Raw genomic sequence first — 25,368 nt, forward strand, 5'->3', positions numbered from 1 at the left:
CTACAACGATCAATTAACCTACAAACCGGTACGGTTCCGACTGTGGGAGGAAACCAGAGCACCTGGAGGAAACCTACACGGTCACAGGGGAAACGTACAAACTCCTTACAGGCAGCGGCAGGAATTGAACCTGGGTCGCTGGTTCTGTAAAGCATTGTGCTAACCACTGTGCTAGCATACTACGAACATCTTGTACACCTCTATCAAGTCACCTCTCATCCTCCTCCTCCTCTCCAAAGAGAAATGCCCTAGCTCGCTCAACCTATCCTCAAACTATTCTTGGTGGAAGGATCAGCTTGTGTACATTATTAGCTATCACATTAACATACTAGGAAGGTCCCTTATAGGTACTGACATTGCAGTAACAATCTCATCATGTCTGATGTGCATACATTTATCAGAGCACTAATGTATCTGCTGAGGCTAGCTAATTTGTCACGGTCGTCCACTAAATTAATCAGGAGACAGGCTGTTACCTCATTTCCCATTTCACACACCATTTGGCATCTTCGCATTCTGACAGCAGAATAATCTTGGCGTCACAGGATGCCAGAACAGATGATGGTTATTCAAAGCACCTTACGTTTGGATCCTTTTAACAATCACAGTGCCCAATGGTAATATTTACAAAGGACGACACAGAGGATTGGGACACAGTCAAGATGTCTAGCCACGGCTGGCGACTGCTTTTCAGTTTTAAAACTATTGGTACGTGTGGGACATCTTAAGTGTAATAAATGTAAACTAGACATGGGGAGAGGGGGGAGAAAATTGCCGTCCTTACACATTACAGCACCAGATGCACTTTGAATTAATCCACAAAATTCAGTTCCGTTCGCTTCAACTCAGTCCTAGAGGCAGGGGCCACAGTGGGGTGCTACTATTTTTTGTGTTTTTAGCTTCACTGATGGGTGATGGAGAAATTCTTACACTGCAGCCAAGAGTGGCTTGGAATCTGACACCTTGATAAGCCACTCTTAAGTATTTTGAAATATGGAACATAGCTTCATACATATTTCGCGCAGGCACTTCACTTCAATAAAGTTAACGGACAGGAGAGAGGGAGAAGCAGGCCTCTAGTAGCTGGTACTAAACATTTCCTAAGGTTTTGGATCTGGGTGTCAGGTTGTGCTCAGATCCGAACATTTGACATTGAGTCATGGAGACACACAGCTATGAAGCAGGCATTTTGGCCATCAAGTACACACTGACCATTAGACAGCCAATGACACCAATCCTACATTAATCCCATTATTTTTTATTTTCTCCACATTCTCATCAGTTTCCTCCAAACTATACAACCTACCCACACACCTGTGGCCAATAACCTACTAAACCCACACACCTGAAGGATATGAGACGAAAGTGGAACACACTCCACCACACATACACCAGGTGTCGGGAAGTGAGCATGTGCAACAACCACACCTGAGCAAGTTTCAAAATATCACACTCCTTGTTATGTAATTACAACATTGTCAAAGAAAGGCTTAAAAATGTTGAATTCCTCTCCCATGCCATGACCTCTCTTTTTTTGGCAACCTTCCCTGTGATGGTGGATATTGTAGCTCAAGGCATGGATGAGTTTCACCTTCTTATTTAAGTAACATCTCTAGTCTGAAGTTCTGCATGATGCTCAGCAATGGTGTGGGGGGTAAATGAGTCATGTGGAAGCCTTATACTTCCATCTTCTCTTGAAATGAACCATTGTTGTATAGACCAAGAGAGACTGCAGATGCCAGAAGTCTGCATGAAGGGTCTCGGCCCAAACTGTCAACAGTTCATTCCCCTCCATTGATGCTGCCTGACCTGCTGAGCTCCTCCAGCATTTTATGCGTGTTGAACCATTGTTATAACCTTTGTTGGCGCCTTTATAAAGTTCCGATTTTCAGTGCCTGTTGTGCACAGCTTTGTTAGAACGCCTTGACCAAGGCATTTATTTATTCAAGCAACACACACAAAATGCTGGAGGAACTCAGCAGGCCAGGCAGCACCTATGGAAAAAAGTGCAGTCGATGTTTCGGTCATGCCGAAGGGTCTCGGCCCAAAATGTCGACTGTACTTTTTTCCATAGATGCTGCCTGGCCTGCTGAGTTTCTCCAGCATTTTGTGTGTATCGCTCAGATTTCCAGCGTCTGCAGATTGTCTCTTGTTTGTCATTTAGATATTCAGAATGGTTTACATAAATAGGTATTACAATCTGTCCTAGTGCCCTCCCAGCCACTCCCTCCGAGAGGAGTCCCACATTCTCTGTCCTGGGTAAAGAAAGTTCTCCCGAATTCCCAACGGATTTATTAGTTTTATATTTTTGTCCTCCAATCTGAAATCTCCTACAAGTGGAAATAATTTCTATACTGGCTCCTAACAATAATTTTTCATTACTTTTTTAAACTTTAAAAGGCAATATTCTTCAGATTCACTTTATGAAGTCAAGGAGACGTAGCTTGTACATTATTTCCCCTAAGGTTCTGCTTTTGTTCGTCTGTCTTCTTTCACAGTTTCTCCAACCTCTGACCAAGATTCCTCACAATATTGGGTTGCTGAAGAAAGACTTGTGTAACCTGATTTCTAATATCTAATCATTAGGTATGCACTGTACCCTACCTCTGCCAGTGGAACCCCTTCTGGTGGGCGACATTGAAGAAGGACCTCATTTTCCAGGGCCACATCTGTTCCCAGTGGCTCTTGCTCAAAGTTCTTCCTCAGATCTGCGGAGAACAAAACAAAGTCCAGTTGAAATTGTAAACACAAGGGATTCTGCAGATGTTAGAAATCTAGAGCAACACACAGAAAATGCTGGAAGAACTTAGCAGGTCAGGCAGCACCTATGGAAGGGAATAAGCAGTCGATGTTTCAGGTAGAGTCCCTTCCTCAGGACAAGGTCTTGGCTCAAAACATTGACTGTTTACTTCCCTCCACAGATGCTGCCTGACTTGCTAAATTCCTCCAACATTTTGTGCAAGTTGAAATTGTGTTGTTTTGGAGTTTCCTGGAAAATAAGATGGAGCAGAATTAGACCAATCAGCCCATTGATTCTGCTCCACCATTCAATCATGGATGACATTTTTCTTGTCTAATTCTCCCACATTCGTCCAGTAGCCTTTAACACCCTTAAAAAACAATCTCTCCCTTAAATACACCCAATCACATTGTCTCTATAGCCCTCCTTGGCAATGCATTTCACAGATTTACAGTACCACCCTCTGCCTGAAGAAATTCTTCCTCATCCCAGTTCTAAAGGAATGTCTCCCTGGTCCATGGCTATGCCCTTGGACCATACACTTCCCTACAAATGGAAATATTCTCTTCATATCCAGTCCATCTAAGCCTTTCAGTACTCAGTAGGCTTCAAAAAGATCCCCATTCTTCTGAATTCCAATGATACAGGCCCAGAGCAATCAAATACTCCCCATACATTAAATCTTTCATTCCCGGGAATGTCCTCTGGACCCTCTCCAGGGACAGCACATCTTTCTTAAATATGGGGTCCATAATTGCTCATGATAACCCAAATGCAATGTGAACAATGTCACCCATTAACTCTCTGTAACCCAATGACTATCGCAAATAATTCTGTGCCAACAACATACAGCTCGAGGCATCGGAGTTCAAATCCGATGTCATCTGTAAGGAGTCCATACGTCCTCCCTTTGGAATACATGGATTTTCTCTGGGCTCTCCTGTTTCCTCCCACAGTCCAAAGACATACCGGTTAGTAGGTTATTTGATCATAGTAAATTTTCCCGTGATTAGCCTAGGTTAAATCGGGGGTTGCTGGGGGTGTGGCTCAAAGGGCCGGGAGGGCCTATTCCACAGATCTCTAAATAAATAATAAGCCAGAGCCCTCCAACAACAGTCTATCACCCAAACACATATTGAGCAGCACATCTGCTCAAACACACAGAGGGAGGCTAAGGTACAAGTGACTTTTGAGCTTCACTACGAGAACCATTGATCACCTTGCAAACCCTTGTCACTCGTTATCCTGCTCAGTTAATCCATCAACTTTCATTGTATTTATGATCTACGAACATGGCTTGTGGCAGAGGCAGCTGCTGACATCAATCTACTAACGTTGAATACCTCTTACAACAAAGAAAGGAGGGAGAAAAGGAGGAAAGAGAAAGAAAATTAGAGCAAAAGACAAATCTTGCATTTTTCATGACCCTGCTGCACTCTAAATTCAAGCAATGAATATCTTTTGAAACACAGTCATTGTTGTAATGTAGGAAATGCAGCAGCTACTAAGTGTACAGCAAGATCTCATACAGGAACAACCATCTGACCTGCTGTTGACACAGTGATACAGACTATCATTCTGACTGGTGCATAGCTTCACTTGCTGTTAGTTTCTGCAATGACATTGAATTAGCAATTAGGTTGGAAGGGCCAGCTAAAATAAAGATTCTTTGAAAGTTTAGCAATGCATGTAAAAGGCTGAGAGGTTTCTCTGAGTAGGCAAGAGGAACGCATTCTCTAACCCACACATTCCGACTTAAAAAACAAGACCGGAAAGAAATCTGCAAACAACTTAAAGGAAAATAAAATATATCAAACGTTAATAATTGGGACCAGTTATAGGACAAATGGTTTTATGAGCTGACATGCCAAGAATAGGGTTAGTCTCTCACTGGCTTCAGCTTTAATTCATTATGCTATGTAATCCCTTTAGGAAGACTAAGCCTGCACTGCTCCCTGTTACTATTGATGGTGAGGACATGGATGTGGTGAGGACCTACAAGACCTGGATGACAGACTTGAGTGGAGCCCCAACACAGAGGCTGTGTAGAAGAACAGTCAGAATCACCTCTACTTCCTGAAGACACTGAGGTCCTTTGGAGTATCCAGGCCTTCATTCACATGTTCTATCAGTCTGTTGTTGCCAGTACAATCTTCTATGCAGTGGTGTGCTGGGCCAATGGCATCAACACGGGTGATGCCAACAGGCTCAATAAACTGAAAGTCTGGCTCTGCTATTAGGAGTTAAACCGGACACACTGGAGGCTGTTGTAGAACAAAGGACCCTATGGAAAATCTTGGCAATTCTGGACAATGTTTCTCACCCTCTGTATATCACCTTGGCTGAACAGAGGAGCACTTTTAGTAATTGACTAAGACAACTGTGCTGCTCCAAAGAGCGCTACATGAGGTCATTCTTATCCTTGGCCATTATGAGTCAACCTATAGCCGGGGAAGTGATGACCCCCTCCTGTTAGTCTGTTTGAGGTAACTTTATTTTTCTATTCTTTCTAACTTTTTTCCTAATATCTGCATATCTGTGCACCTGTAATGCTACTGCGACACTGTATTTTCCTTTGGGATCAATAAAGTATCTATCTATCTAATTCAAAAATCTCTCCCAGCCTTTAACAGATTAAGTTTGTCAACCTTTAGAATTCCCTGGGATAGAGAATACATCTGAGAACCTGATCTATCCTCATCTAATCTTAAACGGTAGACTCATATCCTGAGGGAATACTCCCTCCAATGAAAATATCCTCACCACTCGTAGCCTAAAAATCCTTCTCAGAATCTTATACATTTCAAATTTCATGCAGTACAGGAATTATCTGTTCATAATCTTCCCTAACAAGGTAACTCCTTCAAACTTTCAACCCGTTCTGTGGCAAGTGCCTAAGACAACAGATGAGAACAGAATATGCTAGGTGTGGTCTCAGTTGGCGCAAGACCTTCAACTTTTGTAATCCATCTTCCATGAAGCAAAGACCAACATTCCATTTGCCTTCCAGATTACTTGATGTACCTGCATGCTAACTCATGCACCTTGTCTTAGAACATCCAAATCTGTCTTCAAATAATAATTTACCTTTCTATGCTATCAAAGTAGATAAACCCACAATTCACCACATTTTATTCTTCTGTCGAATCTTTGCCTACTCACTTTAGCTATCTGCAATCACATTTTTGACAAAGTCCTGACAAAGGTCTTTGACCTGAAACGTCACCTCTGTTCCTACTGCCTGAGTTGCTGGGTGTCTACAGCATTTTTTTTTTTGCATTATATTTTAGATTTGCAGACTTCTTGTACTCCCCAGAGCTTACTTCCCAACAACCCTTGCACTAACAGGAAACTCAGACCTAATTTGTGCTTAAAAATTGGATCAATTACCGCACATTTTTAGATTCTAAGATAGATAATGGAAGGTCATTCGGCTGAAAGACCAGTTTCCATGCTGTGTAATTCTATGGTCTATTTACCTAGTCATTAATATAGATTGTAAATAACTCATACTCCAGCAATGATCCCTGTAGCCTTCCCCCATTCTGCTAGTTCCAACTTGCCAACCCAAAAACCCTGAATGATTTTTGTGGGGATAACCAACTTTGTCTGGTCAAATACTATCTTCAACCCTGAGTCATTGTGGAATACCCTGTTATGTTAAATACATTTTTTTCAAATCAAAAACACCATGTCCATTTTCCCTTTCATCCACCCTGCTGCTTACATTCTTAAAGAACATTAATAGTTATCGAATACTATTATTCTTACATGAAGCCACATTAGTAACGACATACGTAGTTGGAATCACTGACTCTCTAGTATTTTCCAAATGAAAGGTGTTAGGATAATTATTATTTTCTCTCTTTCCCCTTTCTTCTATCTTAGTATTACACTCAGTGGCTACTTTACTCGGTGCACCTGTATGCTTGGCTGTTAATGCAAATATAAAATCTGCCAATTATGTGGCAGCAACTCAGTGCATAAAAGCATGCTGACACAAACATGGTCAAGAGGTTGATTTGTTGTTCAGACCAAATGTCAGAATGGGGAAGAAAATGTGATCTAAATGATTTTTTTAAATTGTGGAATAATTATTGGTGCCAGATGGGTGGCTTGAGTATCTCCTGAGAATTTTACACACTATAGTCTCTAGAGTTGATAGAGAACGATGCTAGAAACAAAAAAAAAATTCAGTGAGTGGCAGTTCTGTGAGTGAAAATGCTTTGTCAGTGAGAGAGGTCTCAGTGGAATGGCCTGACAGGAAAGTGACAATAACGCACATAACCAAGTGTTGCAACAGTAGAGTGAGGAAGAGCATCTCTGAATTTACAGCAAGTCGACCTGTGAAGTGTGTGGGCTGCAGATGCTCTAGTCCAAACAGGCACTCAGTGGCCACTTTATTAGGTACAGGGCTGTGTGCTGAACCCATGGTTGTACATTCTGCTCATACATGGCCAAAGACTCGAGTAAACACATTGTCAAATTCCCCGAAGGCACCATGGTGGTGGGCTCATCGCCAACGACAATGAGACAGCCTGCAGTGAGGAGGTGGAAGAACCTAAGGCCTGGGGCCAGGCAAATAACCTCTTCCTCAATGTCAACAAGACAAAGCAACTGGTTATCGACGTCAGGAGAACCCACACAACTCACACTGGTGGGCACAGCACTGGAAACTGCGAGCAGCTTCAAACTTCTGGGAGTGCACATCTTGCACAACTCTCATGGTCCCACAACACATCCTACACAATCGGGAAAGCTCACCGACGCCTCTACTTTCTGCGTAGGCTGAAGGGAGCTGGACCTTGCACATCTATACTCAGATCACTTCTACAGATGTGCTGTAGTGAACATCCTATCACTGCATGGTATGGAAACTGCAGTGTGACAGACGGAAAAGCTCTACAACAGGTAGTCCAAATGGCCCAACACATCACTGGCACCAGCAAGCACTTATATACAGAAAGGTGGGGAACTGGGCCAGTAGCGACATTAAGGATCCCACCCACCCTGCTCATTATGTAGCATCCATGTCAGGACCATCAGACTCAAAAGCAGATACTCTCCCAAGCAGTGAGGCCGATCCACACACTAACCCACCCCTCCACACCCCCGAGCACCACTACTTTATCATGTCCTGTCAGTCACCTTATGTACAGGCATTCTTGTGCCCACAGTCACTTTATGGACATGCAATCAATCTACATATGTAAGTTATCTTATGTATTTATATTTGTTGTGTTTTCTATTATTGTTCTTTATCTTATTGTGGTTTTTCTTGTGCTGTATCAGATCCGGTCTAACAATTATTTTGTTTTCTTTTACACTTGTGTACTGGAAATGACATTAAACAATCTGGAACCTTGAACCTACAAGAGGTACTTAATAGAGTGGACATGGAGCATACATTGTGGTTTTCCTATCAGTTGGAAATTTCACATGATCCCGACTAGTGTGTCCATTATCTCATTTACTTTACCTGCAGGTCATTAGAACCAGGAATCGCTCAGTGGTTAGTCCAGTATTTATTTTCCCAAAGTGGGATAATGACCTTTACAAATCCTGGGGGGATTGAATGGGACAAATGCAAAGCATCTGCAGAAATGCTTTAACGGTGTGAATAGATTTTACAGAGACTTCCGAAGAAAATGAAATCACCTAAAATCAAAAAAAAAAATCCACAAAAATTCTGAGTGAACTGCAGAAGAGGTAAAAAGAGGTAAAAGCAGAAGAATCTAACTTCTCAAAGTATAAAATGGTAAACATTGTAAATGAATCTATCATCCCGATATTCATCAGAGAAAATGTGCTCTCTCCAAACATGGCATTATCAATGACTGTTCTATTAAGATTTGGTACTCCTCTACAGCAGAGGTCCTCAACCTCCGGGCCATGGACTGGTACTGGGCCGCGAAGCATGCAGGGCTGCAGCGGTAGCCGGAGCGCACCCAGCACATCTTTAAGAAAAAAGCTGAAATAAACAAGCTAATTAATTAGGTGCTGCCCAGAAGCCAGTCTTCATTAGAGGAACTGAGGTGGAGAGGGTCAATAACTTTAAATTCTTCGGCATTACGGATCCACGTTTCTCTCTCTGAAAAGTGTCAGAGGATGTGTCCTGGGACCAGCACGTAACTGTCATTACAAAGGAAGCACGGCAGTGCCTATACCTTATTAGAAGTTTGTGTAGATTCAACATGTCACCTCGATCCTGACAGCCCTGTCTTTTTAGCCCGTCTGGGCTGGCGTTTAAATTGACCAAACAATGGAACTGCTAAAGGCTCCAGCGCCCTGGAAAGAGGAGTGAATATCGCGTAGAGCAAGTGAAATCGGCAATTGCCTCTGATCTGGGCCCACATTTATGTGCCAGGCAGCACCTAATTAATTAGCTTGTTTATTTTGGCTTTTTTCTTAAAGATGTGCTGGGTGCGCTCCGGAGGTTAGGGACCACTGATCTACAGGATAATCAGTTTCAAATCAGGTAAATCCCCAAGGGCAAAGATATAGAGTGAATGTTTCAGTTTGATGACCTATTATCAGATCTGACTGAAGGTCAGTGACATGAAGTGTTAGCTCCTCCTCTTTTCACAGATACTGCCTGACCTGCAGGGTATTTTCTGTTTTAGTTCAGATTTATAGCAGCCTCTGCATTTTACATTTCAAGCCCCTCCAAAGGAAGAACGTACCAATTCAGGGTAAGTGGGTCAGTGGAAAACTAACAAAGGTTGATGTTGAACTCATTTTCAAAAAGGCTAACAAAACAGACACAGGAATTAATGCTGAAAGGGAGGATCTCATTGAAACCTATCGAATATTGAAAGCGTTAGATAGAGTGGATGAGCAGAGCTTGTTTCCTATTGTGGGGGAGTCTAGTACCAGAGGGGACAACCTCAGAGTACAAGGATATCCCTTTAGAACAGAGATTAGGAGAATTTCTTTAGCCAGAGGGTGGTGAATCTGTGCAATTCATTATCACAGATGGCTGTGGAGGCCAAGTCATTGGGTATATTTAAAACAGAGGTTGATAGGTTCTTGATTAGTAAGGGTGTTAGGGTGTTACAAGTTAAGGGGGGGGAGGGCAGGAGAATAGGTTGGGAGAGATAATAAATCAGCCATGGTGGAATGGTGAACAGAGTTGATCAGCCGAGTGTCCTAATGCTGCTCCTGTGTCATATGGTCTTATGAAAGCTTTGTTACTCTGTTGAACTCGCTAATAGAAAGCATTTATATAGAGCTTGACATAATGCAGTTCACATTGCACAAAAGCACTTTCATTTATTTCCCTAACCATCCCGACAGGAATTCGCAGACAACTGCTTTGCTTTACCTAGTTCCAGCTTTGAGACAATGAAAGTCAGCAGGATGCATCATACTTAAATCCAATCCTTTACTGTACTAACTGCAGCAAATAGTGTTTTATTCTACCCATCCTTGTCTACCCCAGGGGTTCTGACTCCTCTTATAATACACCTTTGAGTTAAGATCTGCCAAGTTAAAAATGCACTTGAATCACACATTATACAAATGTCCAATGCCAGTGTCAAGGGTATTTTTCCCAATGGTAGGGAGCCACAGCCTCTCAATAGAGGTGACGAATCCCAGAGCAAAAGAAAGCATATATTTAGGAATTATTTTCCCCACTTGTTTCATATTTAGCAAATCTAATTTCTGAGATTTTAACTTTATCTGCCTTGTGCTCAAAATGAGAAACACTTCAATGGCTAACACAAAAGGCGTAGTTTTAACATGCTTGGAAACAGGTATCGAGATGTCAGGGGTAAGTGTTTCACACAGAGAGTGGTAGGTGTATGGAATGCACTACCAGCGGTGGTGGTGGAAGCGATACAACAGGGTCTTTTAAGAGCCTCTTAGATAGGTACAGGGGGCTTAGAAAAATAGAGGGCTATACAGTAGGGAAATTCTAGGCAGTTTCTAGAGTAGGTTACATGGTCGGCACAACATTGTGGGCTGAAGGGCCTGTAATGTGCTGTAGATTTCTATGTTTTATGTTCTTTTTTTTGAGAATCAAGCCCCAAGAAATTCTCAGTTAAATGAGCACCATAATATTTTTCAAGGAAGTTTTGTGCTGAGTGTAAGGCAGTATGTATTTAATTCAGTGCTGTCTTCCAGCCTGCACAGGTTTCTGGGGCATTGCTCATTATGGGTTGGGTCCTCCATAGTCTAAAGGCACCTGGGAGTGATCACATGGCAGCAATCTGATTGAGAGATGGGTGATGCAACTACTCGCAAGAGCAATCCCTGACCAGTTTACCACTGTCAAAGCTTCACGCCGAAATTAAATTAATTGCATTTTCCTAATCACTCCCTGGTATTCTGTTGCAATGCTTAATTATATACAGCTTCAAGCTTATTTGTGTTCGTGAGAGGATGGGGGAATGTCTGTATCTGGAAAGATAAAAGTGTCAGAAACATTGGAGCATATTCGGGTGGATAATAAAATACAGAGGGAGGAGAATGCTGGAGTTCTGAGATTAGTTATTCCCAGATGACCTGGAGGATAGCTAATGCCTCTTGTTCTTAAAGGTCAGTAGGGATAAGCCTGGAAACCACAGGCTAGTGAGTCTTAACATCAGTGGCAGGGAAGCTGTGGAGAAGATTCTGAGGGACAGGATTTATGTTCACTTCGAAAGGCAGGGACTGTCTTGAAGGAGCCAGAAGAGTTTTGTTTTGGGGAATCAAGTCTTACAAATCTGAGTTTTTTTGTGAGGAGACAACCAACGAGATTAATGAAGGAACAACAGTAGATGTTGTCTATATGGATTGAGTAAGGATTTTGACAAAATCCTATATGGTAGACTGGTCCAGGAGGGTAAGGGATCTACCACATATTAGTGACCTGAGTCTTAAATTGGCTGGGTGACAGGAGGCAGAGGGCAATGGTGTATGCGAGTTTTTATGACTAGAAGCCTGTGGTTCTGCAGGGATTGGTGCTGGGACCTTTGTTCTTTATGATATAAATGTAATATATCATCTCTACAGATGTATGGTGGCCTGTAACCTTGCTGGATGCATCACCACCTGATATGGAATCTCCAATGCACAAGATCAAAGGAGGCTGCAAGGTTGTAGACTCTATCATGGCCACAAGCCTCACCACCATCAAGGATATCGTCAGGGAGGAGAAGATGGCAGTGTGATGCAGCTTACGCGGCCACTCCGATGAATGATATCTGTAATCTGTCAAGTAGGGTGCGGTGCACAATCCTGATTTGATAGAGACAGACATGAGAGAACGGAGGAACATCTGGAAAAACTTCTGAAATGCCTTTTTTGCTGCCGCTGCTACCGTGTGATCCAGAATCTCCGGAGGGAAGGCCCCGAGTCCTCGGCTTTGCTTGTTGCTCAGCGGCCGGGAGGGGGTCGAAGCGCTCGGCAGAGATGGTGCTCGGTGCTTGGTGTCGGAGGGCTGGTCGGAGGCTCGAAGTTTTCAGACGGACTCAGAGTCGGCTGTGGTCGGGTGTTTCCAATGCATCGACAGTTGTCGGCGCCTGGAGGCTTATGGCAGGGAAAGTTTCTCCCTTCTGCCGCCTGCTATCAGGGACTATCGGGAGTCGATCGGAACTTTCAAACTTTTTTTTACCGTGCCCATGCTCTGCTCTTTATCAAATTATGGTATTGCTTAGCACTGCTGTAACTATGTGTTATAATCATGTGGCCTTGTCAATGTTAATCTTTGGTTTGTCCTGTTTCTTTGTGATATCACTCTGCAGGAACATTGTATCATTTCTTAATGCATGCATGCATTTCTAAATGACAATAAACGAGGACTGAGTATCCTCATAATCTAATAATCTAAGAGGCAGCACTTCAAGAAGGTGGCACCTGTCAGTAAAGACCCTCACCACCCAGGACATGCCCTCTTCTCATTACTACAACCAAGGAGTAGGTATAGGAGCCTAAAGACCCATTCACAATGCCTTAGGAATAGCTTCTTCCCCATTGCCATGAAATTTCTGAAAGGTCCATGAACACTACCTCACTATTCCTCTCTTGCACTATATATTTATATTTTATTGTAACTTATAGTCTTGCACAACACTGGCTGCCACAAAACAATAAATTCTATGGCATATGTTAGCAATAATAAATTCGATTCTGGTGATCTGGAAGAGAATGTAGTGGGTATGATGAGAAAGTTGGCAAACCACATGAACATGGCAAAGAAGATTTGGTAAAGATACATTTGGAAAGTTAGGTGGTGCAGTGGCACACATGTTCAATGTAATGCACTTCATAAGGTTAGCCTTTTTCCCAGTGTAGGCGAATCTAAAATCAGAAGACACAGGTTTAAGGTGAGAGGTGAGAGATTTAGTGAGGATCCAGGGACTAGTTTTTTCCACACAGAGGGTGGTGGTAAATAGAGGGAGATCTCATAAGTGAGATCAGAATAGGCAATGACCCACAGATACAACGAGAAGGCAAGTGCAGTAACTTTGTAAAGAAACAAAAAGGCATCTGGGCTCATTTGGAATACCACAGAAATTCATCTCAGGTTTTAAAGTAGACATTGAAGCTTCAGGTACAAAATTCAAAATTTACAAATTATTTACTTAAGTCACTCCTGAATACGTGTTGCTCATCCCCTCTTCCGAGGCAAACTAAAACCAGTGCCCATTATTTGAAAGTAAAGGGGGTGTCCATGAGGCCTTTTTTTTAAAGTCTCAGTGGCGTATGGGTCTTTTGAATGCTTTTTTCTTGGAGGTCAGTGGAAGCCTACCCAGGCTATGCCCTTTTCCCATTGGTGCCCAAGAAATACACTCCATGTTCTAGGAACAGCTTCACATTATTTACTTTTATAATTTACAGTATTTCTTTTATTAATTGCACTGTAATGTTGCCGCAGAACTACAAATTTTGTGACATATGTTAGTGACAACATACCTGATGCTGAATACTTCTAAGATGGAGGTAGACTGATTTGTGACAATTAAGTTATTTCTGGGTAAATGGGAATGTGAAGTTGAAGTTACAATCAGATCACTCATGGTCTTTACTTTGGCTGAGTGGCCAGCTCCTGCTCCTAATATATATGTTTGCTCAATTTTATTTTAAGGAAAACACTTTTCTAGAAATATTCCCATTTTTCCCCCATAAGACTAATGACAGAGCTGCCTGGATCTCAAGGTCCACAATCATAAGGCATGAACCTTGCACTCCTACCTGGACATTGGAAGAACAGATAAGTACCACCATGTTCACTGTCCAGCCCATAGTATGAGAGATGTATCTTGTCAAAAATGTATGGGCCAGTTCAACACCAGTTACATGGGAGCAAATAACACCCAAGATAACAAAACAGGCAGACTGTGACTCCAGCTACTGTCAGGAAAGCAAAGTGAGAGGGCTTACCAATATACAGACTGGGTTGTGCAAGTTCCACTGTTGTTAAAATCATAACCCTTCCCATCTCCAACCCACTGCCTTTACAACCCTTCTAAAAGTTCCTATGAAGATTACTTACACTGGGTTTATGGTACCTAACCCTTTCCTCAGAAACATTAGGGACTACTGATGCCATTCTCCCATAGATTGAGGAAGTGGCCAAAGAACTATATAATTTCCTAACCCAAAGTTAATTGAGTACAGAATTCAGGGAAATACAACAAGAAGGAATGCTCACTGCTTTTGGATGCCTGCTTTGTTAAAAGTTGGTGTCTTTAATGATACCCGCTTGAGAATCAATGTATTATCCCATAAGAAAAGAAAGCCGTCTAGAGCAGGTACACAGCTAGTTCAATCACAGTCAGTGTGGAGAGAGCTCACCTCAGCTGTGATGGCAGTGAAGATCTACCCATCTGCCTCAATGTCTTGCAGCCCTACTGATTCCTGCCCAAAGGTCCATGTGCAGGTAAAATGTTGGCAAGGCAATGTCAGATATAGGATGAAGGGGTAAATGCGAGATCATCCACTTTGGAAGGAATAATATAAGAGTAGATTATTATTTAAATGGTGAATGATTGCAGCATGCTGTTGTGCAGAGGGACTTGGGAGTGCTTGTTCATGAATCACAAAAAGTTGGCTTGCAGGTACAACAGGTTATTAAGAAGGCAAATGGAATGTTAGCCTTCATTGCTAGAGGGATTGAATTCAAGAGCAGGGAGGCCATGCTGCAAGTATACAGGGTACTGGTGAGGCTGCACCTGGAGTACTGTGTGCAGTTCTGGTCTCCATACTTGAGGAAGGATATACTGACTTTGGAGACAGTGCAGAGGAGGTTCACCAGGTTGATTCCAGGGATGAAGGGTTTAACCTATGAGGAGAGATTGAGTCTGGGACTATACTCTCTGGAGTTCAGAAGAATGAGAGGGGATCTTATAGAAACATACAAAATTTTGAAAGGGATGGGAAAGATAGAAATAGGAAAGTTGTTTCCATTGGTAGGTGAGACTAGAACTAGGGGACATTATCTCAAGATTCAAGGGAGAAGATTTAGGACGGAGATGAGGAGAAACTGTTTTTCCCAGAGAGTGGTGAATCTGTGGAATTCTCTGCCCAGGGAAGCAGTTAGGGTTTCTTCACTAAAGATATTTAAGATGCAGTGAGATAGATTTTTACATAGTAGGGGAATTAAGGGTTATGGGGAAAAGGCAGGGAGATGGAGCTGAGTTTACGGACAGATCAGCCATGATCTCATTGAATGGCGGGGCAGGCTCGATGGGCCGGATGGCCTACTCCTGCTCTTATTTCTTATGTTCTTATGTTCCCCTGTTCCCTCTGTTACGGCAAAGTAACTGAGCCTCTACCTGAAGAGCAGTCAGCTTGAACATCTTCTGTGATCACATTCCCCTTTGTGTAAACCAAAGAGGGCAGAAACTTTCACAGACAGTAAAACCAAAATGACAATTAATGAAAACATTTTGGAAGAGTTTGTAGATTAGATCTCATGTTACATAAGATGGGAACCAAAACGTAAATTGATGAAAACTTTTTGAAAGAGTTTGTAGATTAGATCTCAAGCTACCTAAGTATACTCACAAGCAATGCGAACATAGGCTCTTCTGCTCTTGGTTGTGCCTGAGGCACTCCAGGCAACACACTGGCACCAGAAGTCTTCCAGACCAAATAGTTCTTCCACTTGCTGACGGGACACCTCAATGTGAACCTCTCGAACCACCAAGCCTGTACAACAGGAGAGAACAGTTAGAAAAAGGCCTGGAAGTGGAGACATGCACTAAGTTGGGTGTTTGTGCACAGGCCACAGCCATGCATCAAGGTTGTCACTAGAACGTGGAACTGAGAAAGTGCCACAGTGTTAGAGGTACCATTCTTTACATCACCAGTGATGATAGCAGACAGAAAATGAGCTTACGCACACACATTCATATTAATGCAAGATGGGTGGTGTTTTAAGGACATCCAAACCATATCTCATCAACCAATGGAGTATTGTTATCAAGTCTCAAAGTTCAATTGATGGATGATGAAGGAGCACATGGGAATGAAACATGAATAACACTTTGAGCTTCCAGATAAGTAGTAAGCTGCCGCTTCTTTGTGTGTTATCTCATATAATGCCAAATGTACCGAGTATTTAATTCATGCTCTTGACTGAGCTATTAGGGATAATAACACCATCTATTACAAGGAAATAAGTATTGCAGTATCATATCAATAGAATGTGACATGATACTTGACACAAATCCTATTCCCAGCAGCAAGAACTCTAGATACTCTCCAGAGACACAATTTAGGAGGTCGGAATGTAGAACTATATCATGCTAGGTTTTCTCTGCACTTGAAGTAGACAGCCCGGAATTGGATTTCTGTAAGTGACATCCAAAGACTTCTTAAGTTAGGATATTAAACCTACCTAGAAACTACACATGACTACACCACATGGGCCAAGTGACCGTCTTCTGTACTCCTTCATTCTTTGAAAAGGTGAACAATGATTGGAGTTGCTTCCCAGGTTAGGCAATACAGGGGCACAACAAAACAGGAGGTGGATAGGCCCTGTAGTTCATCAGGTTTCTCTCACAGCTGATCTATGCTGGCCTTACCTCCAATTCCCCCACAGCCCTCAATATCCTGATCTTCCAAAAAGCTATCTATCCACTTCACCCCCATCCTTCCCCAAATACTTCCAATTCTCCAACCTCCACAACTATCAGAATTCTGGAGATACAGCTTCCTCCATCAAAAGAAATTTCTATGCACCTCCTAGACAATGGGGCCAGAAACCTTGGAACCATTTCTGAATCATTGCTGAGTAGCTTTGCAGATGCTTTTAGTATGGATAAGCTCAATACATCAAGTGACCTTCCTTGTCTTACATCATCCACACTCTAGTTTCTCGGCAATTAGTATACGGTATACTGAGTAAGCAACACAAAGGAATGATATTAACGATTACAAACTGACCCAGAAGTCCACAATAGACAGGAAAACGAATATGGACTAAACCTATTCACTCTTAATCTGAGGAATTCACTCTGCATCTGAGGTCCGCCAGTTGCTCTCTGACCCCAGGAATAAGTTCACAGATAGAACCGAAGAAATTTACAGCACACAGGCCATTTGGCCCAGCTTAATCACATCTTCCAGTTCTGGATCTGTGGCCCGGCAGGTTATTGCTCTTCAAGGACACATCCAAGTACTATTTAAGTGTGACCAGGTCTGAGTCTACCATCCTTTCCGACAATTAGTTCCAGACACTCATCATTTCTTTTTCCTCATAGTTCTTCGACAAATTGCTTTAAAATTATCAATGACTGTTCATAAGCCAGTCATCTTGAAATTGTTGTTTTGGCTCATTCATTATGCTGCTTATTCAACATACTATAAGACATAGGAGCAGAATTAAGTTATTGGGCCTGTTGAGTCTGCTCTACCATTTGATCTTGGCTGATTTATTTTCCCTCTCAGTCCCATTCTCCTGCCTTCTCCCCATAACCTTTGATGCCCTGAGCAATCAAGAACCTATCAATCTTCACTTTAAATATCCTTTATTCTTAGTGTACATTGTTTTTCTTTGAACTGAAGGGAAAGGGCAGAAGTAACCATAAAGATTCAAAGTACATCAAAGAATGTATAAATTATATAACCATGAGATTTGTTTGCTGACAGGCAGCCGCAAACTAAGAAACTCAAAAGAACCCAATTAAAATAAAATAAAAACCAATGCCCCATCACTTTCTGCACACAGAGAAAGAGGAAAAAAAATACAAATCATGCAAACAATTAAAGTGAGCAACAACAACAGCCTAATATACCCACAACTACCTGTGGCAATGAATTCTACAGATTCAACACCCTCTGGTTAATGAAATTCCTCCTCATCTCTGTTGTATAGGGACATCCTTGAGGTTGTGCCCTTTGGTCCTTGGTTCTCCCACTATAAGAAACATCCACTCCACATCCACTCTATCAAGGCGTTTAAAATAGTAAGCTTCAACGAGATCACCTCCTCATTCTTCTAAACTCCAGCGAGTTACCAAACAATTTAAAATGTAGACTGCAAAACCAGGACTTCTCTGCTAAGAGAAACTACAGAACAACATCAAAACCATGCAGCGGTCTGGAAGTTACAAACTGTTTTAAGTAAAATCTTAAGAACACAGGAAAATAGTAAGTGTGGACCACTCAGGTGTCAAACCTGCCCATTCATGGGTGATCTACCCTGATTTTTCTTTCTGTGCTAGTTCTTCACAGCCCTCAAAAATGTCATCTACATTCTTTAAACTACATTCTAGTGACCTAGCTTTAATGTCACTCTGGGGCAGATAAGTTACCATGCACAGTTTTAAAATAATTGTCCATTAATCCTTTAACTATGTCCCTTTGTTCAGATTTCTCTCACTGGTGGAAACGTCTTGACATCGACCTTGTCATTCCCCCTCCGGATTCTGAGAAATGCTGGAGGAACTCAGTGGGTCAGGCAGTGCCTGTGGAGTCTCCTGACTTTCCCCTTTGGGTGGTGAGTTTTTCTGTTCAATGAAATCACCACCCACCACTCCCTTCTTCTAAACTCCAAAGGATATAAATCTAATTTCTTTATCCTTATAGAAAAGTAATAACTGACACAACACAAATAAATGGGAAGGGCAAAAATTGCCCACAGTTACTTTCCTCCCACTAAATGTGTTTTGAAAAATTCATACATGATAAGTAACATAATTGTAAGATGAGTTAACTAGTGGGGGATGTGGGGCAGGCTGGTGAGGGACTAGTAAAGTGCATCAGTTCTCTGGTGTACAGTTTCAATGGAAAATGTCAGAAATATCAAATAACCAGCTCTTTATTTACTCAATGCAATGACCCAGAAACATTTCCCAAAGCTAACTGTCTCTAATGTATTTTAGATTTACTCTAATGTATCCGGTCTCTATCGTTCAGCACCAGCATAAATAACTAGCTTTGGTTCTGCGAGTGTAGCCCTTCCCTCAAGCATATGAACATTCAATTACGGTTCAGAAATTGCCTTACTGTACAAACATTCAGCAAAAAGCCTCCCAAATTCTCCTTGTATTTAATGAGTTTGTTAGAACAGCAGTGAGCCGCAATCTATTGTTATGTGTGTTTGCTGCTGCTTTATGCTTCCAGTCCTGGAATTATCCTCTTTCTCCTCAAAGACTCAACTTGAAGTCTATCTATCTGACCAACCATCCCTCTTTTTCAGCTGCGACAAATTTTCTCTTGACTATGCACCTGTGAATCAACTTGGGATATTTTACCGTACTATAGAGCATTATATAAAATGTAGAACACATGTGGGTGGGTGTGTGTGTGTGTGTGTGTGTGTGTTAGCTGCAGGGTGTGGAAGGGTGCAGGGGAGGGAGGAAGGAAGGGAGAGGGAAAGAGGGGAGGGGGAGGAAGAGGGGGAGGGGTTGAGGGGGAAAGGGAAAGAGGCGAGAGGGGAGGGAGGGGGAGAGGGGGAGGGAGAGAGAGAGAGAGGGAGAGAAGAAGGGAGAGAGAGAGAGAGGGAGAGAAGAAGGGAGAGAGAGGAAGAGAGAGAGAGAGAGAGAGGTGGGGGGGAGAGAGGAATGGGGCATATTTTGCTGACTTTTCCATCCTTTCACCTTTCACTCCCCAGTTGGCTTCACTTATCACCTTCTTTATTGCTTGTTATGTTCTATTTTGTTGTGTTCTGTAGAGCATTGTGGCCATGCTATGTTAGTGCCAGAATGTGTGGCGATACTTGCGGCCAGTCCCCAGCACATCCCTGGAAGTGTTGGTTGTTAATGCAAATGGCACATTTCACTGTATGTTTCTATGTACATATTTTAAATAAATCTAGATCTTATAAAATCTGATCTGTGTCTCAGTAGGTTGCACTCTTGCTCAGGCTAGGAAGATCAGGTTTCAAGACCTGCCTGGCACCAAAGTGCAAAGATCTATGCATACCACAGGAATACCACACTGTCAATGGTGCCATCTTTCTGACTGAGATGCTCAATCAAGGACTTATCCTTCCTCCCGGTTGGTTGTGAGAAGAAAAGGTATTACTCAGCACCTACTCCAAAAGGTTAGGAGGAGTATCTTTCCTTGTTGCCTGACTAGCATTCATCATTTGGCCAAAATCATTCAGATATCTTATCGGTCGCTATCACTTTGCTTTCTGTGGGAGCTTGCTGTGTACTAAATGGGCACTGTGTTCAGTCTACCGTACCCACGCTGACCATCATCTGTACTAAACCCGTTTACCAGCAGCTTTCTATGCGATGACATAGTGTTCCCTCCTTTATACGGTGACTTCACTCAAAAGAAACTCGGTGCCTGTGAAGTGCTTTGGCGCTTCATGATATAAATGCAAGACAAGGGCATTCTTTAAAATGGAATTAACCAGAAATGCGAGGAAATGGTACCAACAGCATTACAAAGAGCTAGCACAGGCTTGATGGGTGAATAGCTTCTGTCTTGCACATCTTATGATGCTGAAGTGTGGAAAAGTGGCCAGGGAAGGGGGAAAGGACGTTGGAGTCTGCAGCTTGAAATGAAAAGCCAGTTAGCAGAAGCTGGAATGCGATGGGTTCGATAACCCCCTGCGTTTTAGTTTCTGTGATCATACCCCTGCTGTTAAACACGGGAGGTGACTTTCAGTATCTGTTTTGATTGGAAAGCAAAAAGTTAATTAGCAAAGAGGAGTTAAGTACTACATATAAAGACAGTACATTTTTCTGTCTTGTTAAACAAACAGGAAGCAGAGATTAAATGAAAACATATGTACACAATATATCGTTAAAAAAACATTGGGTCTCAGCAGAAAAATGCTACCAGCACCATTCAAGAACAGACATTATGGAGACAGCATTCTGAATGCATAATTACAGGTCTGTTCAAAGGCTGCAAGTAACATAAACAGACATCAGCATCCAGCTTCAGTCTCCTGTCCATGCTCTGCATACCAGGTCTGCTCTGTCTGCAAATGAGGATGTGTAAAATTAAACGTGGTTTGTGCCGAATTTTCACTGTGATGCCCCAGATCCAGGGAACGTTACACCGGCCTGTGTTCCCTCTGCTCCGCGTAGACAGCAGGAGTCCACTCCACCCCATCTGTGCTGGAACGCAGGGTGCCGAGGTGGGGAAGCTAGCTGCTGCACAGTTTACTTTGGCTGAGTTCCCAGTTAAATCGTTACTGGAAGGTGCTGGTTAATATTCCTATCTGCCCTTGTGGTGGGGGGTGGGAGCTGACTGACTGAGCAGAACATACAGACATTGTACAGCTCCTGGAACACCAAGGACAAAATGGTTGGTCTATTGATTTCAGTCCAGCCAAGTTGTCAACAACGCAATTTTACTACTTCTGAGTGGCAAAACAAATTGTCCAATCTGCATGTGGATGACTTCTTTCATTTATTTGTTGATGATTTGTGGATACTGCAGCTATTTATTGTCTTCTGAGCAGAGAAGGCTCCCGCCCTGAGCAGAGAAGGCTCCCGCCCTAACCAGACAAGATTCTGCAGATGCTAGAAATCTTGAGCAGCACGCACAAAATGCCGGGGGAACTTTGCAGGTCAGGCAGCACCTGTGGAGGGGAATAAGCAGCTGACATTTCAAGCCAGGATCCCCCTCCCCACTTTCATGTTGCCACGCAGACCTGCGACACTTGGGCTTCCTTAGTCCTTGCCGGTACACATCCCGTAGCTCATTTAAAGGACTCCTACTCGGGCTTCACGCTGAGATCCTGGGAAATCAATATCCTAAAGCAATGCATCCACGTGGAGCAGCTGCCTGTGAGCAGTGATGTTGGGCTGGAGGAAGCAATATTCAAACAAGATCATCCACAGAGGGGGAAAGTTCAGAAGAGATGTGCGGGCTTGGTATTTTTTTAACACAGAGTGGTGGTTGCCTGGGATATGGTTGAGGCAGATATGATAGAAGTGTTTAAGAGACTCTTAGGCACACGAATATGCAGGGAATGAAGGCAAATGGGTATGTGCATGTAGAGGGAATTAGGTGCCATGAGCTTAATTCGTTTGGCACAACATCATGAGCCGAAGGGCCTGTTTCTGAGCTGTACCACTCTTATGTTCTAAACTAATCTTCTGTCTGAGCTCTTGCGTATAACCTCACCTAAAACCCTGAACTAGGTTTCAATAGGCATTAATATCATTGAAATGTATACAATATACAGTACATCCTGAAATTCTTTACGGGCATGGAGTCAAACAGAGTTGGGCTAAGGAATGAAGATGTGGGCCAGGTCAAAGTGACAGCTAGCAGTGAGGCCAGTAATCTCAAAACACGGGGAAAAACTTGTATAAGTTTGCTGCTGGCAAACGTTGACACCCTCATTATAATGTGGATGGGACCATGACATGCACGCTGAGCGTGGACCATTGCAGGGGAACATTGAGCACCTGCTCTGTGTCTTGGTGGACTACCCACATGATCTGTTGGTTACGGTAGGTGTTGTTGTCTCCCCACTCCCTGTGTTCAGCCGCTCAGTTCTCTGTAGCCCAGAGATTTCTGTCCGGTAACAAGCTCGTTGGTGGTGGCTGGCCTCTGAGCTCAGTACTACTGAGAAATCAAGCAAACAATAAGAAGTGGAGACAGCAGCTTCCATCACCTCCAAGAAAATTTAGAATTTATTTAAATCTTACATCCATCCCACAATGTGAAGGAACAAAAATCTTTGTATTATGACTACGTTGCAATGTACAGACATGTGAATTTTTGACAGATGGACACAGCTGAAACAGTTTATGATTGGGGTGACTGGTGTCCCTGATGATCTTCCAGGCCTTCTTTCTGCACCTGCTGCTATAAATATCCTCAGTGGAGGGAAGTTCACATCCACAGATGTGCTGGGCTGTCCGTACTGCTCTCTGCAGTGCCCAGTGATCAAGGTCAGTGCAGTTCCCATACCAGGCTGTGATACAGCCAGCCAGTATGCTCTCAATGGTGCCTCTGTAGTAGATCTTGGGGATTTGGGGGCCCATGCTGAAATTTTTCAGTCGCCTGAGGTGGACGAGACACTGTTGTGCTTTTTTTGCCACAAAGCCAGTGTGTACAGTCCAGGTGAGATCATCGGTGATGTATATACTGAGGAACTTGAAACTACTCACCCTCTCAAGTGCAGACTCATTGATGTTGATCAGGCCGAAGCTGTCTCCGTTCCTCCTGTAGTCCAAAATCAGCTCCTTTGTTCTTTAGACACTGAGGGAGAGGTTGTTATCCTGGCACCACTGTGTCAGGGTGTCAACCTCTCCTCTGTAGGCTGTCTCATTACTGCTAGAAATAAGGCCGATCAAAGTTGTGTCATCTGTGAATTTGATCAGCAGATTGGAGCTGTGTGTGGTAGTACAGTCGTGGGTATAAAGGGAGAAGAGGACTCAGACACTGGTGAAAAAGACTGTAGGATCCAGGTGGCCAGGACAAAGACCACAGCCTCACATCTCGGTATTGAGTGACTGCATCAGCCTGCCCAATGCCAGCAGGCATCCACAGGCAGTCGCTCCCCACAGGTCCTAGAGCACAGAACATAGAACACAGCAGCACAGTACATAACCTTTGGCCAGCAATGTTGTGCTGACCTTTTAACTTACTCTAAGGTCAATCTAACCCTTCTCTCTTCCATTTTCTATCATCCATGTGAGTTTTTAAAATGTCCCGAATCTATCTGCCACTGGCAATGTGTTTCACACAGTTTGTGTAAAAAATCAGACCTCTGACACACCTCCATCAAGTCACCTCTCATTCTCCTTCGCTCCAAAGAAAAAAGCCCATGGATGATAGAAATACTGATAGAGGTGTACAAGATGTTGAGAGGCACAGATAGAGTGGACGGTCAGCACCTTTTTCCAGGGCGGCAATGGTTAATATGGGAAGGCATCATTTTAAGGTGACTTGAGGAAAGTATAGAGGAGATGTCAAAGGTACGTTCTTTACACAGAGTGTGGTAAGTGCATGGAATGCACTACCAGGAATGATGGTAGAGGCAGATGCATAAGGAACATTTAAGAGACTCTTAGGAGGCCTCATGGATGAAAGAAAAATGGAGGGCTATATGGGAGGGAAGGATGATATTGATCTTGGAGCAGGTTAAAAGGTTGGTGCAACATCACGGGCTGAAGTTCCTGTACTGTGCTGTGGTGTTCTGTTTCTATATCTAAAGTAACCCTCAATGTGCTTCATAGCAAATGAAGTGCTGTGGTCCTCCCTCAGTTATTGCACCCTGAATGTCATGTTTTGGTCACATAAACAGGGCTGGAACCCCTGATGTTTCTCACAGAGAAGGGAGTAAATAGTATTCAGGAGTTGTCAGTAGATTCAAAGCTTACCTGTGACCTCATCCATGTTCTCTTCAGTCATGTGATCCTTCTGATGCACCCAGTCACCATTGCATTTGAAGTAGATCTGCGTTGCTGGGGTGGCCATGCATGTCATCATCACCGGCTTGTTTTTCACAATATAGGCATCATCGGGCTCCACCAGAAATCTTGGCAGAGGCTCAGCGGCTGATGACGGAAAGGAATCAGGAAGCACATCACCATAGTCAGTCCCTGTGGGTTACAAGGAGAGGGTCGGAGATTACCAAAGAGTACTTTAGTGTGGTCTAACTGAGCGGCATTTAATATACATTACAGATGATTAGTCACAAGGGCCGTCCATTATCCTGAGATAATGGTACAAGTTACAGAGAGTTCCAGCACTTAATCAATCAAGCCTGGTGTCATAACAAGTATGCAGCACATTTTCTCCAGCCTAATGTGTTTACAGTGTCTTTCAGTTTGGATCATAAGAAATTGTTTAGTTTACCTCTATGCCTACTTTGACCAAATGTCCTTTTACACTCTTAATATTTATAGTCAGTCATTCCCCACCTCACCTGATGCAGATTTGTGGCCGTGTTTGAGATGGATTCTTTCTGCACCTTGGAGGCTACTAATTGAATAAAATTAACCATCTGGAGATTTGCACATCAGCCTCCTACTCGTTCCTTTCAGCTGGGTGTCAAATTTCCTCTCTACCCCTCCTTCTCCCTGAAAGACATTTACCATTTCATTACCTGCACCACTTTGAGTGAGAGCACACCTGTCTACTAAATCAATCGTGCCCATCAACAGCCCTTCTTGTCTATCAACAGTGGCTCTGCCCAAAAAAAAAATAAGGGCTCCCATAATTTTTCCTGAGTACCAGAGAGAGCTTCTGCATCCGCAGTAAGTGCA

At 43.0% G+C, this 25,368-nt stretch overlaps 1 protein-coding gene across 3 annotated transcripts in view; it reads right to left on the reverse strand.

Moving 5' to 3' along the window:
- unc5b (unc-5 netrin receptor B) overlaps positions 1 to 25,368 on the reverse strand; it is a 313,573-nt gene that overhangs the window by 73,652 nt on the left and 214,553 nt on the right. For all 3 annotated transcript variants that reach the window (XM_063070603.1, XM_063070604.1, XM_063070602.1), the window contains 3 exons: positions 24,481 to 24,702; positions 15,734 to 15,877; positions 2,605 to 2,708 (listed from right to left, as the gene is read on the reverse strand). In XM_063070603.1, coding sequence (XP_062926673.1) covers positions 2,605 to 2,708; positions 15,734 to 15,877; positions 24,481 to 24,702 — 470 coding nt within the window. The remainder of the gene's footprint in view (positions 1 to 2,604; positions 2,709 to 15,733; positions 15,878 to 24,480; positions 24,703 to 25,368) is intronic.

Source organism: Mobula hypostoma, chromosome 18 (assembly GCF_963921235.1).
Source record: "Mobula hypostoma chromosome 18, sMobHyp1.1, whole genome shotgun sequence".
Classification (NCBI taxonomy): Eukaryota; Metazoa; Chordata; class Chondrichthyes; order Myliobatiformes; family Myliobatidae; genus Mobula; species Mobula hypostoma.